Raw genomic sequence first — 21,440 nt, forward strand, 5'->3', positions numbered from 1 at the left:
GACCGGCCCCCTTCATTCCGTCAGGGCCGTTTACGAGGTTCCCTTTGCGGGACCCGGATCAGATGTCTGGTAAAACCAGACGTCTTTTCCGGATCCCACGAGGGGAAAAGGGAGGTAACAAAAGGACACTTGTAATGTTCCCATTGTTACCTCTATCCCCATTCCCATTGAGCCTTATGGGGGCTCAAATGGGAATGGGGAATGGTTCCTGCAAGGAGGAATTACCGGGTCCTCCCATGTCGGAATGACCCGGTTATTCCTCATTGTAGGAACCCGGTAATGGAGCCCGGCAGCCATGGAGCTAATAGCTCCATGGCTACCTCCAAACTTGTAATGAGGCCCCCAATGCTGTCCCTTATTTTCACTTTAGTAACATGCGCCAAGCACAATTCTTACTCCTAATAGCAATGGGGGGTGCAGCCAGTTCACAAGCTCAGAAAGAAAACGCAGTAAAACATATTGCTGTCCAAACCGATTTCACAACTAAGACCGGTTTAAAGGCGAAGCTCTGTTTGACAGCTATGCAGATGCCTCACGATAGCATCAGTACTTCCTTTCACAATGAAAAACCGCACACCAGCCCTAATCTGTTTCAATGTCCAGTGAATGTTGACCTCTCCTGGGCAAGCGCTGGGGCATTGGTCTTTAGTTCCATTTTCCTGTTTTGGGGTACCCTGCTGTGGTTAACCCCTAGCACTTTTAAGTGGTTTAAGTACCCGCCAGATATTCATGCCTCATTCAGTACCCCTTCTGGTCACTGGCTCAGGCCCACTGGTGCTTAGTCTTGGAGTTGCCTTGTATCCACCTTCAGCTGGAGGCCTGGGCTCCCACAGCAAGGCATGTAGGTAGCTCTTTATTCCTTTATTGCTCCATTGTGCCCAGGGATATGTTGTGAGGGTGGCAGTCCTACCCCGCTACTCTGTCTCATGGTAAGCAGGGGGGATGGTCATTCTGGGAGCCAGCCACCTTCTTGGGCTTCTGCAAAAGCAGCCCAGACATTCATGAACATGCAGCTGGTAAGGCATAGTCTCCTTGCTATTTCATATCCAAGGTTTATTGGAGGGTTCCACCTCAGCCACTAGCAAGATCCCTTGCAACTTTCAAGACCAAGGCATGGACCTGGTGTTTAGTCCTTGTCACCTAGAGATGAAGCCATTATCATATCCAAACAGATATTCTAATCCTCAGAGGACTTTTCTGTTTTCAGTGGCAGTTTTTTAATACTCCTGTGAAGGAAACAGCAATGCTGCAGGCTCAGTTCTCGCCGTATGTTTTGAGGTGATCCTCTTCCATAGGAAGTCATTTCTTTTGCTTTCTACGTCTGCCGCAGCAGCCTAAATTTTATTCGCAGATAAGGTTCCAATATATGTTGTGTTTAACATGTACATTAAAAACGCAAAATTGAGATTTTTGTTGTTGACTGCGCTGAAATACAACAGAGTTTTAACAGCAACTTCAGATAAACAAAGATGTGGCAGAATCTGCATCAAGGCCATTAATTCCTCTGCATGTCCAGACATGCCTGATCAGGAGCAACTACCCTGCATCATCAAGCGTCTCAAGCTTGCAAAGCTTACAAAGCTGAATAGATTCAGATCGTGTTGGACTAAAATCAATAACTGCAAAAAATGTTTATTCTCCAAGGCTCAGATTTCCAAAGCCGCTACTTTAGACTCTTCCAAAAAGGTCTGTTGCACTTTCATTTGCAGATGTCTCCTACCTGGTGTCATCCGAGAGCCGCCAACCCGTATTGGCGACATAGGTTCAGTGTATTGATTCTTTGGGCTGCGGAATCTTCACCTGCTTTAATCTCAATCTCTCCAACATAGCCTACAAATAGCAGAAGTGGTCCGCTAAGCCTTTACGCAAGATGTGCAGGTATTCTGTTGAAATGCTGGAGAGCTGGTCCTGGAAGAGGGGATTTTGTAACCCGTGCTTCCTTCTTCTGAAGGAGAACAGGTGTCCAACACCTATTCAGAATTGGTTCTTTGATGCTCTAGGAGGCAATTTGTAAAACCCATTCTGAAGGAGCACAGAACATGTTTACACTTAGGGATTGATGTCCAATTTAAAGTGCCTTTCAGATGTCTATCAGACTTGAAATGTTAACCCAATTGATAGAAATCGTCATGTCGTCTGGCTTCAGTTTGATACTCAGTCAGGGCCGGCCTTAAGGGCAGCAGCGCCCTGGGCGAATTGGCACCCCCCTATAACTCCTGGTTAACAGGGAGCGGGGCCAGGATGGACCACTTGTTTTTTTGTTGTTTTCTTTAACCTCTTTGCTCGGGCGAGGAGGTTAAATTGGGCGCGTTAGCACCCCATTGCCATTGAATGAGCCCGCCGCGGGTTCATTCAATGACAATGAGGCGCCTGCCACGCCTTCTGCCACCACCCAGCTCGGGGGAGCCCTTGAAAGACTCCCCCGAGCTGGCATGGCGGGGCTCACTCCCCCCCCCCCCCGAAGGCCAGCTCTGCTCACAGTGGCCTTCTTCATAGCTAAAGTGCTAGCTAGTTAGCTGGATAGTATCCTGCATCCCTTTTTACCAGCAATCTTTTTACCTGTATGTTTCCATTGTGTGGCAGTTGCTGGGTTTGAAGTTAAATGTTTGCACGCCTTTCTGTCTTTTTTGTGACTGGTTGTATGTCACATTTGATGTATCGTCACCGTCTACATTTCTTTAGCTTGTTTCTTGTGAAGCAATTGTCTTGCATATCCCTTACCATATGCTTAGCAAGGACCTTTGTATGGGTTTCTTTTTTTTAATGTTTATTTTACATTTTCATACAAATGCAAGTAATCATATAAATATCAAATATAAATGCAAAAAGAACAAATATATCAGTTAAATGAACCACCCAAAGACAATACAAACAAACACCAATATACATCCGCACAATCACTGTCAACTAAACATATAACTCCACTTCCCAAACCATAAACCCAAGATTCAAATCACCCATAAAAATCATTGAAGGACGTCCATTTCTCAAAATAATCCTCAAGCATACCTTTTTTTGTAAAATAATTCTTTTCATAGTTCGACAAAATCTGTAATTCACAAATACATGTTTTCCACACTTTCATTATTTGTTTGATAGTCACTATTAGCGACCCATCTATCCATTGGCTATAAATCCGGGCTACAGAATATCTTCTGGATTTTGATGATAACCCAGATTAAGCGGGTAGACGAGGAAAAAATATACCCATTCCCTGGTCCAACCTATCCGGTATATCCTTACAGTAGTCGCATACTCTTGTACACTCCCACAACATATGTAGTGAATTACCTGCCTTCAAACTACAACCCCAACACAAGTCACTATCAACCAGCCCTAGTTTATGTATTCATACTGGCGTCCAGTATAAACGACCCAATACCTTCTGGTGAATCAGCCTCTAATTTAAATCCAGTTTCGCTCTACACCCTGCTCTCAAATTATATTCCCAATGTTCTAGTGTAATCTCACACTGCAGAGCCACATCCCATTCCCGTCGCAGTTTATCCCAATGTTCCAAAAAAAACAGTTCCATTAGGACTAACTTAAGAAAAGAAGAGACTAATCGTGGAGGTGTATTGAAAATCTCACACAAACCTGGTCTCTTGTCAAGTGGTGATTGTAAGAAACTCATTCTATGTAATAAACTTAGGAGGGTCAAATGCCTTTCTCTTTCTCGTTTCTCTAAGCAGTATTTACATTTCAACGCTTCAAAACCTAACACATTTTCATTCTTTAAGACGTCACCAATTTTCATAACGCCTCTCGACATCCAGCTCTTCCATTTCAGTGTTCGATTATCAATCTGCAGTGCAGGATTATTCCATATGGGAGCCTCATAAGTAAACCACCAATCCTGTTCATTCTGTTAAAACCAAGAAACCAGCGCCAGACGAGTAACTTCAATCGAGGGTAAGGAATTACTTCTAGAATCTCGTCTATCCCTAGAATATGCATTGTCCAATGAAAACTGTTTTACCACCTCCCTTCCAAATCTACCCAACATGGCACCCTATTGCCCTCTGGCGTAAAATAATAAGCCACCTTTTTTTTAGCATGAACCCTTTTTGATACTTACCCAAATCAGCATAACCAAATCCTTCACCAACCGCTCGCATCAACGTGAATCTAGGAATGGATGGTCTTTTCTGCCCCATAAGAATTTCTGGAAAACTGTCAAGCCATCTCCAAGTTTTTCTTTGTAAATTTCAATGGTAAAGTCTGAATGATATACAGTACTTTTGGAAGGAGTGTCATTTTTATTATGTTTACTCTGAAATCTCCTGAAATCGTGTCTAATAATCTATCTACATTGTAGTCCACTACCTTATTCAAGTTCCGCAAAAGATACATTGCTCAATATTTCACCCGTTGATCTGACTATTTACAGTCCCATAACTTAAAACCATGTGTAGTGCAAGTGGGCAATAAAGGAAAGACCTCAGTCTTATCCCAATTTATATTGTGGTCGGACAGCTTTCCAACTTTCTCAAATACTTTCTATAATGGCGCACTACCTTCTTACATGTTAGTTAAAATCGCAATCATATCATCGGCATACGACAGTACCTTATGTTCCTGAACCCCCACGCACATACTTCAAATACCAATCTCCTGACTAATGCGTGCTGCCAAAGGCTCTAATGCCAAATTGAATAAAAAAGGTGAGAGCGGGCATCCTTGTCTAGTGCCTCTCATCTAATGAATTTCCTTAAAGATCACTCCATTCGACCAGATCCTCGCCTTAGATCCCGCATGGAGACAATCTATTGCACCCAAAATAATCTCACTGAAGCCCATCTCCTTCATGGTACGTTCCAAAAAAGACCAACATACTCTATCAAAGGCCTTTTCTGCATCCCAAAAAATAATTGCAGCTCCAGCAGTCCTCTCTCCACGTAACCCCAGAATGTCAACCAGAAGTCTCAAATTACTGCACCCAATCCTCTGCTGCATAAATAGAGATTGTGTTTTGAAGAGAGGGTCCCTGGAATGCCCCATCCTCACCCCCATGAATATGATGGCCCGAAGAGTAAAAAACGCACAAAGCCACTCATTATTCAGACAGCCCCCAGGAGGGCCAGTGACGTTCAGGTATGCAGAAAGATATCCTCTCAGACAGCCATTCAAACCTTATCCAATCAATGTCTTTATGGATACAGGTGCTTCACCATTGATCATGGACCCAAATGCCTCAATGGATGGCGTTGACTAATGCAGAGAAACCATTGTTCTGACGTCATTAGTGATGCAACTATGTAGCAACGTTGGTCACGTAGCACACTCACAGCCATGCACAAAGTTACACAAACACAATGTGAATACACAAAGAACCTGCCTAGACAGTTCTGTAGATAGAGGACAGATACACATACATTCTGTCAAAAGATTTTATTATTTTTCTCATTCGCGAAGTGCAGTAACGCTGAACGCAAGGCAGCGAAGAGATGCATAGCAAGCTTGCAGATGCTTATGGCAACTAACCCTATGGAAATACAGGATCAGATAAGGAGCCTGGAAGGAACAAACACGACTACCCTATGGAAAACATAGCACAGTATAGATACGTAGAAATCATACTATAAGCATAATGAGGCTCACCTTACCCCACAAACCGCAGGAGGAGAGACGAGGGAAAGCAGAACCAGGCTGCACAGAACAGCAGGCAGGGCTCGCAGCCCAGGTCAGAGACGAGCAACACATTCCAGACCTAAAACAAGGGGCCATCAGCAGAAAAACAGAATAAATCCTCATAAATTGCAGACCGCTAGACAATGGACATTCACCCGCAGTGGGAAGACCAACTATTCTCAGCAACTCATACATTAAGTGAAACATGGACTTGGTAACAACGTTGCAATGTTGAGGGCACTCTCACAGCAAAAGTGGTACTGCTAACCGATACATTGGGAACACATAGTCATCCTCATCACCTTGAAGAGGTGCACAGAGCGGTGAGAACAGAGCTGGGTCCCATGCCTGGGGAGACCAGTTCCAGCCAATCGGGGAACAGAAATCCAGGGGTGGGTGGCAGAGGGCAAGGGCCAATGGTAATTATGTGACACTGCAACAATATAATAGTTTCTTGAGGAAGGGGCTGGCCATCCACCTGACATGCGAGGGCCAATCAACTAAAATCTATATGGGTTATTCATAAGGGATACCACTCCAATCACCCAACCAGAAAGTCTGATACGTTTTTCGGGGGAAGGGCTCATGTTGTCACACTAGGGGACAACAAAGCGGTCCGACAGGGGCTCGGGAGGGTGATTCTGGGAATGCTCGAATGTCCTGTATGATCCCTGCCGTTTTTGTAATAAAAGACAGTTCTAACTTGCTGTTGGCTGAGTCCTCCGTTTGTTACTGGGAGAGGGTTTTTGGGCCTGTGGCAGCTGAACGGGTAAGCTCATACTAACCCCCAGACCTCTGGCATACCCAAGCCAACAGTATAATGAATAATTTCACCAATACATACTTCACGCCTATTTGTTAAAATCTTTGTAAAAAAGTGTCAAATCTACATTGAGTAGAGATATTGGGCGATAATTACGACACTTTGTGTGATCTTTAACCGGCTTTGGAATAAGTGAAATGAGTGCCTCTCTCGTGGCTGGACATAGGTTCCTATTTCTTAGAAAATGAAATAGCTCACATAAAAAAAGAACCAACTGAATTTGAAATGTCCTTTTTAAAATTCTCCCGTAAACCATCTAATCCTGGCGATTTACAAGCCTGAAGTTGAGAGATAGCTTTCATAACTTCCAATTCTGTAATCTCAGCCTCCAAGCCCAATATTACAGAAAAAAAATCTAAATCCTGCGCAGATGGAACATTATTTTCACTTTGTAGAGCCTCATAAAAGTTGCAGAGACACTCAGATCTCAGTATTTTTTGTCACTAATGACCCACTATCATTTACCACGCCTTTTTATCAATGTTCTCTCTGTGGTACGTTTATTTGCTAACAGACTACCACATTTATCACCACCCTCCCAATATCTGTTTCTGATAGAAAAGTCCCTTCTCCATCTGAGAATTCACCACAGGCTGCAGAGAATCTGAAGCTTTTTGCATCTCGCACCTGTCTTTCCGATTACCTGCAAGTGCATATCAGTCAAATAATTTTCCAGTTTCCCGATATCCACAAACCCCTCAACCCCTCTTTTCTGATATGACAGGCACGACTAATTCCTCCCCATTGTTGCTTTGAAGTTATCCCAAATCACGAGCTGATCCGCAGAGCCACGATTCTCATTAAAGAAAAGCGGCCACCAGGTCCTGATCCGTCAAAATCCCAGTCTTCATGCTCCACCTATTAAAACCACCATTTCTGTGAGAAACCAGCAGGTGTCTCCCCCACTAGTCCCGGGGGGTGGAGGGGTGGGAGGGGGAGGATCTGTCATCCAGGTGGCCAGGACACGGCCATCACTTTTGGATCCAGTTCCTGGGTGTGGACCTGTGCGGGAGGATCACCTGGGTGAGTGGTCTTGTGGGAGTGGGACACCAGAGGGTGAGACGCGGTATCCCTTTCCCTGTAACACCTTTACCCCATCCTACCAGGTAGGATATTTAGGAACTCTACCCCCTCCTCCCAAAAAAACCCTTTTACAGCACGAACACTTTCTCACGGACAGCCCACAATGAGAGAAAACAGACTAACATCCAAGCAGTATACCTGATGTGTCCCAATACAATGGTCAAGTGAGGTCAGACAATTACTGACCATCACACACACCCGACTTCCATTAAGCTTTCCCACACGGATAAAAGGCAGAGCACGAGAGCACACTCTGAGCGAGGCAAAGCACATAAGGAAACAGCAGTTTTGAGATGGCAGCTGAACGAGAGAAGAAAGACGGCAAAACAGAAGGGGATTGCAAGTAGGAAAGTTACCTTTACCTTTTCGACAAGGTACCGTTACTTTCCAGAAACCTTGACTAGAAAGGGTAAAACCAGGAAACCAGGCTGAAGAATCCTGCACTGTGTGTCGGAGATACCCAGGGCCCACACGCATCAATAATCAAGGTGGAGAGAAGCACCAGCCCCGTGGTACCGTCCTTGGCTCCAAGAACAAAGCTGCAGCGGTGAAATCAACACAGCCAGTGAGTTGGGAAGACTGATACAAGACTGGTATGTGTTGAAGCAAAGGTTACAAGCAGCGACATTGTATGGCGAGCGCTGGAATGAACATTGTCAAAATGTGTGTAATAAGAGACGCAGGTAAAGTTGAACTGCTGATGAGTGATTGAACTTTAAAAGCAAGATAAAATGTCTTTGACAGAATGGTCCGGCACCATGTGGGGGCTCAATCGAAGGTCTCTGTAAGGTATCCAGCTGAGAAGTGGCAAAAGCGAAAGTGAGGAAAAGGTTATATCAAGAAGAGAACGAGTAATTGTGAATCGAAGTGGCCCTGCGATGGGTCGCGCACAGTCGAAAGTCTTCGATTTTGATGAAGTAGGGAAATTTGGTCCGAGCCCGGCAGAGGGAGGCCAATTGAAGGTTTTGTGTTAGTGGGTCTGAGCCTGGCGGAGGAGGATGCGGGGTGAACAGTAAATCACCCGAGAAGTTGTAAATGTGAAATCCTAAGAAGAAAGGAACTTTAATGTTTGTCGTGTTGCATCAGACCCTCTGAAATAAGAGACTTTCTTTGAGTGGCAAAGAGACTTTGTTACAGAAGGCCCTGATGTTAAGGTTTTGAACTGCATCCTCGTGCTAGAGAAGCCAGAGGGTGTGCTAAGCTCTTTTGTGCCACCTTGTCCCCTGTTGAAAACGTGGGAAAGGGAAGCCAACGGTTTGAATATCATGACGTATAATTTCTTGAACACTTTTCTTTTCCATAACATGGTTTCCCACACTATTTGTATTTAGAAGTAAGGATTGGCAATAGGTTTTATTAGTATAGGCCCTTTTATTTTGACACTCTACTAGGACTGCGTTGTTATTATTTGATGGTCGTATCTTGCTCCCATCTTTAGATTTACGATTAGATAGGCGTTTTTCAAACCTAATTGAAGTTCAATAAAGACCCTTGAACTGTGATCACTTTTGTCTGTCTTACTGTTTGATACCATGGCTTTTTATTACATTTCCCACATCAACATATATTTCCACATCTATCAATGCATGGTCCAATATCCCCCTTTGCCTAATCCTAACACACTCCACTTTTTCTATGAGTCTGTCATAGACCAAAAACAAATCAATACTTGAATATGAGTTATGGACAGGGGAATAAAATTAATGACCTATCTGAAGGGTTTAATATGCTCCATATATATGCTAGATAAAACAATGAAGATTCTGGCTTGCTCTAACTTCGGTGTATCTGCAAGTTGCCGAACGATCCAATTCATGATCCGGAACACAATTAAAATCTCCCCCTATAATCACCTTCTCTCCCATTACATTCTGAACTAAAGTTGACAATGTAGTAAAAGAATTGCCTCCCGCAGTACAAGGTTCGTATACTGAACCGTTTAAGAAAAGGACTCCAACAACACATCAGCCAAGATTGTGCGACCCTCACTATGTCTACCTTCACAACAATCGCGTTCACAGGATACATACACCTCTAGTTCTCACTGTATAATTTTTCATGAGGACTTGTGAATACCGTCCACTCTTCATGCAGATCTCGTCCTCATCTATGATTGACCCATGGGGATCTCAACTTGTAACGTTTGTGTCCATCACTCCCATTTCTATCATGATTTCGTATGTCTTTTAATCTCATTCTATTTCGTCGTCCATTGGTGTACATTAAATCAATGTTTTACAGTGTTGATTGGTTGTGTGTGAATACACCACTGAACTTCGAGAATGGCAAAGCTTTGTGTATTTATGGGCATTTGTAGATTGAAAACCAAGATTCATAAGGTGAGTGTACCGTATGCTTATACAAATGTAGCAGTTTGTCACACACTGTGTTGTTTGAGCTGTGTAATCAATTACGAAGAGCTTGTCCTAGTGTCAGGATGCATAATGTCGAATGACAGCTGTGTCTTCCATCAAGTCATTGATTTGAGTTCCTTCATCTCTATTCCATTTGGGCTTGTTTGTTTCAGGTGCCACCTTTGACGTTGCAATGCGATTCCTGTATGAGTGCCCATGGCGCCGCCTGCAGGAGCTGAGAGACTTAATCCCCAACATACCTTTCCAGATGCTCTTGAGAGGCGCCAATGCGGTTGGATACACAAACTACCCAGACAATGCTGTCTTCAAGTGAGTGCAGGTCTTTGTTATATGTGAAACTCTTGTAACATCCTCTGCAACTGGTGGTATATATGGGCATTCAAAGTGCTACTTTGGGTTCTAATAGCCAAAGATGCAATGGCAGTGAATTCCAAGCATCGGATGTGCGGCCACTGCAATGTTTGCATTTGTAAGTGATATAAGTGAATGGGATGGCTAATGAGGTGAAAGCTTAAAAAGCAGAAAAGTGGGGCTCCCAGGAAGAATGCCCAGAGTCGGTGGTACTCTTTAATCACTTGAAAGATATATGGTCCAAGCTGCAAAGTCCAGTTATGCTGGCAAGGGCATTCTGGGTGTGTTGAAGATGCTAGAGGAAACGAGCAAGTATGCCTAATTGAAGGGCATTACCGTAAGGATGCAATGTGTGAATGTTTGTGCTCCATTTACTGTGACTCGATGTGGGAATGTGTGTGTACAAGTGAGTAGAAAATCAAACCAAGTGTTGATACCAATGATTGGACTAACTGAAAATAACTTACTGAGATTGTAGATGCATATGATTTTGAAGTCCCATAGTCTCTGTTTCAATCTTTGGGGTGTCACCCTCATTAGTGAGTATTATAGAGTCTCATACTGATACAAGAGTAAAGGTTAGAATTGACCAACAGGGAACCTTTAATCCATGGATTGTCACTGTGGCCTGCTGCAGGACTGCATCCTAGCCCCATTTCTATTGAACATGTACATCTGTGATTTGACTTTGGAGAAAGTATCATCACACCTCCAAAATGTTGAGGTTTACGGCTGCAACATTTAGTGTACACAGACGATATTGTTTTATGTAATCTCACCCATATAGGTCTGCAAATATCACTGACGGCATTAAATCATTTTTTTGCTTGATTTGGATTTGCATTTGAATGCCACAAAATGTAAAACATTGGTGATCAGTTCTCCTAGAAATTTGACTACACAGTATGACATGGCATCTAAATGGCAATAAATGAGCGATATTAAAGAGTTTTAGATATCTGGGGATTACGTTTTATGCCACTAAAAAGAAACAAATAGTTAATAACGGTTAGAGCTGCAGTGAACGCTGTTACAGTGCAACTGTCAATTTGACAAAAGATATGGTTGGTTCTCCATTATTCCAGCGTCTTGATTGGTCTAAGTTGGAAGCACTGTTATGGAGGAGAACTCTTGCTTTAGCCCAAGGTGTCCCGATAGTGGCAATTCGACACAAACAAGGATTTATCTCGCTGCAGGTGCCTATTGACTGACGACTATTGCAGCTATATGGGAGAATTCTTTCTCCCCCCACAGGTAGTCTTTTTTTGTTAAGGTCCAGAAGAGCTGGCGCTTAACTCATGCAAGTTGTTACGTGAATGGAACGGTAATTGTGTTACTGTTCTGCATGTTGTTAATTCCTCTAAAAAGGAGTTACGACTCCTCGCATGTAAAACAAAGAAGAAAGTGATGGAAACTGACTGGACCAATAAAAGACAGTGTCTGATGAACGATCACCTTTTTGAGTATTTTGAATTGTATATTTAATCTTTTAATGTCATTTCACCTTACTTAATCAAACATCCTACATGTCATTTAGGCTATGTCACGCTTGAGATTGAATCTGTATCCCACCAGAGACGTTTTCTGTGCTCGAGCTAAAATTGCAAATACCGCACGATTTTGTCGCTTCTGTAATGGGGCACTAGAAACCGTAAAACACTTGAATATTTCCTGTGCTACATTGATTGAGGTCCGCTGTCAAATGTTAATGATATTTGTTCATGATAAGAATATAATTTTGTCAGAATGGTTTTGGTATCGAATTTTTAATGCCTGTGAAACGTCTTTATGTATTGCGGTTGTAGACTTTTTGACATCAGTTTTGAGGTTTTCAATCCATCAATTTGTTACCAATATGATGTGTATTTTTCTTTTGTGTGAAAAGTCTGTGTAAACTATGACACACAATCAATAGTTAACTGATAAAGTCAGTGGGACATTGAAAGCTTAGAAATCTGCCATGTCAGCAGGATATTTTCAGTTGGTCCAATAAAAGATCTAAAAACCTGCATTTTAAAACGGCATTAACCCTTTCCTCTATTCAAGTGAGTGAGTTGCCACACTTGTACAGCATACTTGTCACAAGGAGGCAGTTTCTAAGAAGTGGGAACTCTTTGGACTGAGTTAATAAAAAAGCAAAATTTCTAGGGAAAAGACCAAAAGGATGATTGTGTAATTGGCCTGAATAGTGAGTGACATATTATTTTACCCTGATTGGAAAACGTGTCCCAAAAGTGCTTACAACGATTCCCACAATATACATTAAAAGGGACTTCTCTGTTGTATGCTAACACTGACCTCGGAACAAACCTCTCCAAAGAGAAAAACAATGTGAACCAAAATGGCAGCCTGAGTTGTTGTAACCTCCCTTCCCTAGAACATGTGGGTAAGGTGAAACTGCAAATGCTTGAAAATGTGGAACTAAACACCAGTAGACAAATGGAATAATGGAGAGCTGGTCATGTGACTCCCCACCAGTCTGGTGAATGCCTGAGAATGGTGGGGACAGCTGTGGAGACTTTGAAGAGGCAACATAGCTGATTACTTTAGAATGCTTTAGGAGTGATGGCACAGTGAGTGCTCTGAGGAGTAGGTGTTAAGACATTGGTTAGGCTGAACTGTGATGTAATTGTGTACCAAAGAAACCTGGTTATTTGAGGGGTTGAGTCCCGTCGGCAGTGACATGAAGTTGGCAGAGAGGCTGGGAAAGAAGAGTCAGACTAGTGAATCACGGGCAAGAGGACTGCAGAGCGGCCAGGTGACCCATCATTGCCCATTGAGAAAGGTACATTGGACACACACCCAGTAGGTAGGTACTTGGTAGATCCTGATCGAGCTGGGCAATATGCAGCTGGCATGCAGAGCAGAGACTATGTATGGCGAGAGATAGACAAGGCAGCGGACACAGGAGTGCCGCAAGGTATGCAGAGACAGAACAAGTGTTTGTGACACCAATAAATGGAGGAGGCATCCTAGCAGTACGAATTCACAATTTCTTACCTGATGATGCAACTTGGGGAAACCTTGCAAATGGCATTGTGGCAGAAAGAAAGTTCTTGCCTGTATTCCGAGAAACATAGTAAAAGTGCAGAAATCAGGCTCTTTTCAAAAGTATTCTGCCAACAATTGTGAAAAAATGAAGGAATGTTTGTGCCACCCAGACATCAGTATGCCACCTTAGCCTGCTGGGTTATCAGACACCTGCATGTTGTGCTACTTTGGGGCAAGCTTGTAGGCCTGATAAAATATCATGATAGTGGCCATTACAGGTTTCCACATAGGAATTAAAAATAACACCGAGTGTTGGTGCATTTATGAACCAGGATGCTAAGATTCATCTTAATCTCCGCCATTGGTAGGGGAATCCTTGGACCTAAACTATTTTATAAATTGATTGGTAGGTTAGCACCCATCATAACTCAGAGGTTGTTTGTGATCTAATACAAATGGGCATACCAGGGCTTTGCAGTAAACTCTGAAGAGAATTGCTCACATCTTATACTTATTAGTCATCAGGTTTTCCTCTTGGCTGATCTTTTGTAGATTCAATTGTAGATGGCATTAGGCATATGCCCTCATGGCATGCCCCCTGATTTACAATCCTTCCCCTCAATTCTGTGACAAGAAACAGATTGTAGGAATCAAAATGACATTCTTTTTTAAATTGAATCACTTGAAATGTGTTTCCCCGACTTTATTTTGGGGAAGTCACCTCAATGAAATATTCATTCATTTGTAACTTTCACAGAAATGAGAATTGGCTTGCATGTGTGAATCTTACTTGAAATAATCCATACATTCACTTTATTTCTGTATCAAGTCCTAATATGACAGTCTTATATTGATGCATCGTTCTACAATTCACATTTCTTTTCAGATCGCTTATCAGCAGCCTTTTATTTTCTTATACAAAAACATGTATTGGTATATTCAGAAATGTCACACAGTTACATTGGCTATATTTATATTCCACTAGCAATATGTTCACATGTGCAGTGCGGTTTAGATGGTTTCTAGACTCTGCATGTAAATGGAATACTAGTTCTGATGTATTGTTATCAATATAAAACACACACAAAGTTGATGTATCTCCTCTATGTCTCCACCTCAGATTTTGACTTTCTGAAAGAAAGAACTACTATAGCCTCGCCCCATCCCGCTTTTAACTATTTGGGTGTTTTGTTAGGCGTCCTCTCACTTCAACACAAGAGCATTGGTGAACTTGTAGTGTTCATTTGGAAGTGCATCTTTTCCATGGAAATGCTAAACTCTCTTCCTTCACAATCTGTTTTTTTTAATCTCTGTGGTTTACACAGATGTTGATTTATAAATTCTGCCAGGTAATGGAGCATTTGCCACCGGTCCACGACCCCAGCTATTGTCTAATGGTTTCAATTTGCTTGTATAGAGAGATAAAGGCTATTTGTAATGAACCCTCCTCCTTTAGTGTCAAAAATCTCCCTTGTCCTCCCACTCTTGGGACTTGGCAGAGAAATGATTTCAGAGGACCTATGTCAAATTACATTGGGGAGTTTTAATACACCCTCTTGAATAATTCATCGAAGTTATGTGATTCCTCTCTTTTGTAGAGGAGCTGGCTAAGTGGAAGAACTTTTTTGGAGCTGAGCAGGCACCAGCCATCGTTTTAAGTCTCCTTTGTGTTTCAATATTCCTAGTACTGGACTATTAAAGGTTCTATGGATTGGTCAAATAATCCCACGGGATTCCAAGTTTTTGATAATCTCTGTGAGGGATTGCATGGACACTAGAGGTACAAATACTGGTGCCTTATAAGGGTTTGTGGATATACTTGTATAATGAAGGGACATACGTCCAGTCATAGGAATCGATAGAACAACAATTCTGGTAGTATAACGATACCTGTCTACAGTTTTGTTTTTGCTCCTCTGTCAGAAATCAGTCATCTTTTTTTGGCCATCTGATTGAAGCATGGAAATATTTTGGGGGTGGCTACATCTGGGTTATCTTCCAATTGGGTACATATATCCTTACTTATGGCATCTACCTTAGTGACTCTGAATACTATCTAATCTACTTGCATGTCACAGGTAACATTCTCCACTCCATAAGGACACCAGTAATGAAATATGAAATTCCCCCATTATGTATTGAGTATAAAGAGGCTCTGGTCTGCTACCATCAGCATTGTTATTGCAATCTTCAGGGGACTGGTTAAGTCCCCGGAAAATTGTCTGAAATCAACAGCGATTTTATTGGTGGTGCCTTAGGGGGAAATGATGCATTGGGGATTAGAATTGTCAACCAACATTCAGATGGGATTGTTTTTGAGGTCTACTAATGCAGTTGGGTTTAGTGTCGGGCCTTGTCACTGGAGAATGTTATTTAAAGAATAAAAGCTTCTTCGTGCAACAAAGTCTGTCATTTTCTGATCTTTATTTGAAAAGCGGATTATCGAGTAGTTCCTGGAATCGTAACTACTTATTTGATTTGAACTACAGCAGCATAAGGCAGCAATTGAGCTGACCTAAATGTCCTTTTCATGATCATTGAAGTCCAAGGGGTTTCCCTCGATTCTGAACCAGACTTAGTTTTTAATAAAATCAAGAAATTTCATTACCAATATGAAAATCAGACTTAACATTTCTTAATACCCATCTATTTATCTTTTTGTTTCCAGTTTTGATCTCCAACATACACCTATTAGTAATCATGTGCTCTGAATCTATCACATTAAGTCCAGGTTCCTATTTAATTATCCGATTAAATGTTGGAATTTTCTGACCATTGTTTAATTGCATAAGCAATCTTTTGCTGATAAAGTATCTTTCTTTGAGGTAAACTTTGGGGAGAACTGGTTCCTTACCTTCATTGAGTTGATTAGGAAAGAATGAGTTCTCCTTTCCATTATATATTAGCTAAACTGCTGATTTTATCTCCTGAATTAACCTCTGGTTGACCTTGATCCTCACTGGATGTATCCTGTGGGTACAATTTCAGTGCCCCCTTCGTTATTTGGAGGAGGATTTATTCTCAAAAGTGCTGTGGAGTCCCTTTGCTATCTGCTTTGTTCATTTACAGTTATTATAGTGATGTCTCTGTGTTGTTCCCCCCGTGATTGTAAAGCACTCTGTTGCTTTCCGAAGCTATGTCTGCACTCATTAAATACTAATAACAATAATAATGTCTGGGACTTCTTCTAGAAAATAATACCTAGTCAGTCTGGATGTTTTTCAATCAGGTGAACGGTGACATTCAAACTGACATAGTTGGGCACTTCTTTTTTTAATTCGAATCGAAGGCAACTTTGTGTTCAGAAGGCTTGGTTCTTGCAAGCTATCAAAGGCAGCTATCAAAGGCAAAAGCCTTTAAAAGTACATAGTTTCCCAGTACTCTGAAGAAACACTACTGTCACCAGATGGGTGAGTCAATGGTGCCCTATTTTGTTGCCTACTTTGTAACCCTGTCTAATAGGATTTCCTCTCCATCAAGGAGAGGCTTAAGGGTAATAAAGGGTAATAAAGGGATTTCCCCTCTTTCTTGCTTTAGCGTATGACGTTCTTTTTGAGATATCTGTCGTCTAAGACCCTGTATGGATGAGAACCAAGAAGTTACACTGTCCCTGTGTTTGGATAGGCATGAAAAAAAGTTAATTTTTAATCTCCAATTTACAGATAAAGAGTGAGTTCATGGATAATTCTGATTGCATCTTGTTGATGTTCGGTTTTTTATGGGCGTTTATATGTAATTTTTACTGACGGGAAATTCAGAGTGGTGCATTTCATCGCAACCCACATTTTCTTTAATTCGGGGTGTCCCCCTGCCACAACAAGCCCCACAAATGTCTACCCTTATAACGCCACCTCATCCCGACTCACTTTAACCTCGTACCCCACTAATTAATAAATATATATATATATATATATAATTTTTTTAAAAAAAATATTTTCTGGGTTTTTCGGCATTATGGTCTTCGTTGAAATGGGAATTATTTTTGGTTAACTGACTGGGCACCCTCATGGGCATTCTCCTCGGGGTCCAGTTCATGTGGGTTGGTCAAGGACTCACTAGGAATGATAACGCACTTTGACGCAAAAAATGAGAAAGGCCATTCCAGCCCCCTGACCCTCCCCCCTAAACCCCCCATTCCTTCCATCCATGTTTTCCAGGTCAACTCTGCTGCTTAAATTTTGATGCATAGAAAATTCTCCAGATGAAGGAAAATCATTTTGTTCCATGATTCCTATGTTTAGTTGTTCTTGGATCTCGTGTCTGGGGGATTCATAGCTAATCTTTCTTTTCTTTCATAATCTTTGTTGTATTTGTCTTAACTCCGATTATATGTTCTTTTGAAGGAGGTAGTACATCTGGGAAAGAGGAAACACTGTACTATCACCACAGATTTCTCCTTTTTCAAATGCGGCCGTTACATTTGTCTCCTCACTGAATTTCACTTTATCTAATTTTATTTCAAGAAATAAAGATGGTTCAGCCTTTTGGCTCTGCCAACTTTTTTGCAATCTCAGTGATATTTTTGCAGGAGGAAAAAAACCCTTCTTTAAGGAGTGAACTTTTCTGTTGCATCTCCCCTTTCCTCTTCTCCTTGTGTATTCTGAATTGAAACAATTGCCTTTTTTCTTTGTCCACCCTGACCTTTTGGCTCATTTCGGCCAAGGTTTCTGTGAACAGAAGAATCAGGATTTCCTTGTTGGTATCTCATAATTGGGCCAATGTTCTCTGTCAATTGCTTGACCTGTTGCTAACGTTATGATTATTTTTCTCCACTCTCTGAACTGTGCAGTGGTCTTTGGTTATATCTCTGTTCTTCCCTAGAAGGGTTCCTATCTCTTCTACGAGAATAGTATTGATAACTCTGATATCTGTTGTTGTATGTGTTAATTGGTCTTCACTCACCCTGGTCTGAGATCTCTTATCCTGGAACCTAGGAGGAGGAGGAAGGTAATTATCTTGGTAATTGTTTCTAGGGGGTGGTTATTCTCTCCCCAGGAACATTTTGATTTTCCTGATTACCTGAAGCTGCTTTCGTCTGAAGAGGGATCTGGAACAGAACTCTGATAGTATCATCCTTTTGAGAAAGAGTTTAGGAATGTGGGCCTCTTCTCTCTGTATGATGGTCACTGGTGTTGGTGGAAGTGATTTGAGGTAGATGTGCTTCTGTGACTGCCCCAGCCTTAGTGCCGGGCCCAATGAATGTGGTCTGGAGGGTCCCCTCACCTACCTTCTCGGGGCCTAGTATCCACTAGCTAGAAGTGACACCCACCTCCTTGGATCATCCTACTGTTTATCCCCATGGATAACCTGAGGTCTTTTTCCCACCCCTATTCTAAGTAAAAGACAAGGAATCATAGTCTGTCTTCTATTGCTTTGCCATCTGTAGCTCTTCCACTCTGAGCCTAGCAATAACGGCCTCTGCCCACAACTCCTGTTGGTTGCCGATTTCCACTAATGGCAGAGTTTGTAGTACCATTTTCAACTTCAACAGTGAAGTGTTCAGTTGTGTTTCTTAAAATCTTTTACAGATCAGAAACCACACTACATTTTCAAGAACTAAACTTTATTAGGAGACATAAAGGATGGGCCAATAGCAATAAAATGGGGAAGGGTTATGGATTACCAACTCTAACCTTTGTGCCTTTGCACTGTCCAAAGTGTCAGAGAAACCCAGATAGGAGGTAGCCTCATCCTCTAACTCCCTCTCAACAAACTTCCTTGGCCGACTTAAATCGAGCTTAAGGGGTTTTGCACCCTTCTTCAGTCTGCCATTGCCTGGCTTAAGGGTTTCCCACGGCCTCCTTTCCTCTCCCAGTCTCAGACTTCAGCTACTGGTTCAATCATTGATTCTCGGGTATTCTCTGAAGGCTACTTTCAAACTCTGTGAATTCTGGGGGGGATCTGCCCCATGAGCAGTAAATGGAGCAGAGGAGCCTGGACTAACCTCACCATTCCCAGTACCCTAAGAGGATTTCTCTTATTCACAGGACACTGAGGTCCTCCCCTCTTGGATGCCAATATATTCTGGTCCTGGTCCTCCTTGTTGCTGTGCCACACTTTCGTATCTCCTCCCAGTGTGGCTCCAACCTCTTCATCACCTCTCCTCATAACTTCCTATGCTGTTTTGTCGCTCTTTCTGTTCTTCTCAAACCTGTTTTCCTCTACGACCTGCTCCTGATAATCACTCCAAAATAAGGTAAACTATTTATTATTTTGCGCTTCTTGCTGGACTCCAGCCTCTAACCTCATTACTGGGACTGGGTACAGAACCTGTGCAGCTCATTGTAGTCTTGTTCACAGGACCAGAGTGTTGTCCCCGAGCCTCCTTATCTTCTTTCACCACCTCATCTGGATGCTAACCAACGCCTCCTGTTCAATTTCTTTCTGCCACATCCTCTCGATGGTTTACCAAAACGCTCCTTAACTTCCTTGCTCTGCTCCTCCTGATGTTAACCAACCTCTTCAGTATCTTCTTTCCCCTCCTTCTGTTAACCCAACCTCCTTAGATAAGTAACAGAACTACGTGGTTTCTTTTACGCTTTACAGCAGATATCAAAAGTATGTTAATTCTGATTCATGTGCAAGGAAATACTGACAACATTTTGAAATATAGAGAAAAAAGATTCTTACATTTTTAAAAGAAGTGTTGAGATTCACACAAAAAAATGTCAGTATTTTTCAATTTAGGATTAAGTCCCATTATGTACTAATATTATAATTCCATAGGTTGAAAGTAAACCTTTAAAAAAAAACTCTGTTCTGTAAATTATAGTTGAAGGAATAAAGGTCCCCTTATTGCTAATATTATATTTCCATAGGTTGAAAATAAGGATTTTCAAAAAATACTCTGTTCTTAAAATCCCAAATGCAGGATTTCCATTCATTAGTTTTACTCGATTTCGGATACAATTGATGTTCATAGTATTGTTTAACCCAATTCTCAGTTCTGAGGTTTTTTTAATTTCCATTTGTTACATTTCCTCAATGCTATGGTTATTCTTTAATAAGATGAGCGTAGTACTGATTAAATTAATCCTTTTATACAATTGAATCTTTTTCATTAGATGTACCTGATACTGATTGATTAAATCTTCTAATTGAATAAATCCTTTTATTTATTATTTTTGCAATTACTTCTTCCACCACCTCCTGATAGTTAACAACCTCTTCCTTATCTTCTTTCACCTCTGCTTGACGTCTACCAACCTCATTTGCTTCTTCCTCCCCCCCCTCTAGTTTACAACCTTATCCTCTTCTTTAAGCGCCTTATCCTCAGCCATCTCCAAACTCTCACCAGCAGCTCCTTCTCCAGGCACTTACACCCTCTGACTTTCAAAGCTTGTTTAGTCATGTTGCTCCTTTTAGGCTCTGCACCCATGATGTCAAATTGATGAGTGCCTTGAGTCATATGCCCCCCCACCAGTCAGAAAGTGAACCAAAGTCTTTAAATGGCTAGTCCGCTGTCTTGGATTTTCTGTATGTCTTTGTGTCGTCTGCACAGAGCCATGGGAACTGTGGTAGGCTGCATTACTGAGGCTGCGATTTGAGAATGCTTATGAGCTTTGTGTATGTGGTCTAGCATCACCCGCTTTCTTGTGTTAACTCCAGTCATTGAATAAGTGCTGTATGCATTGTCGGAGCACTCTGCGCTCCTATGCAAACTCTCTTCATGGGTTGCATGGAACATTTCTGTGAACTCCTGACCCCTGCATAAGAGATGTAGCTCAAGATTTCACAAAAGGTATTGGTGTCTGGAGGGATGCAGTGTTATTTCTATTCTTTTCTGTGACCGCTTGGACTCTTTTGGAGACTGGTTCACTAGAATGGTACTTCATGGAAATGGAGCGCTTAGCACTACGATCCCACGCCACCACCTCTGAAGGTGTAACTATGCTGCTAAGTACCTGTCTCATGAACACTTACATGGAGGATCTTGAATTATTTTCTGAGTCAGTGGTGAAGTATTACTCGCAGACCGGGGAGGGGCGGCATTCATAATACATGTATATTTTGTGGATTTGGGAAGCCTTCCTGTTGGCTTGGGAATGTTCCTTCAGTTGAATATAAAAACAGGTAGCCATGAGCTACGTGAACAGAGTGAGGTACAACATGACTATCCTATGCAGGTTTGGCTGCTATTGCATGACATACACCTGTGGAACCAGTGGGCAGGGCTTAAGCCCTTT

The 21,440-nt window shown here is 42.0% G+C and overlaps 1 protein-coding gene across 5 annotated transcripts in view; it reads left to right on the forward strand.

Annotated features, from left to right (window-relative positions):
• Nucleotides 1-21,440, forward strand: part of PC (pyruvate carboxylase) — a 2,561,538-nt gene that overhangs the window by 2,413,879 nt on the left and 126,219 nt on the right. For all 5 annotated transcript variants that reach the window (XM_069644789.1, XM_069644792.1, XM_069644793.1 and 2 more), the window contains one exon: nt 10,065-10,221. In XM_069644789.1, the coding sequence (XP_069500890.1) occupies nt 10,065-10,221 (157 nt within the window). The remainder of the gene's footprint in view (nt 1-10,064; nt 10,222-21,440) is intronic.

This window comes from Ambystoma mexicanum, chromosome 2p (assembly GCF_040938575.1).
Source record: "Ambystoma mexicanum isolate Mex_15411 chromosome 2p, UKY_AmexF1_1, whole genome shotgun sequence".
Taxonomy (NCBI): domain Eukaryota; kingdom Metazoa; phylum Chordata; class Amphibia; order Caudata; family Ambystomatidae; genus Ambystoma; species Ambystoma mexicanum.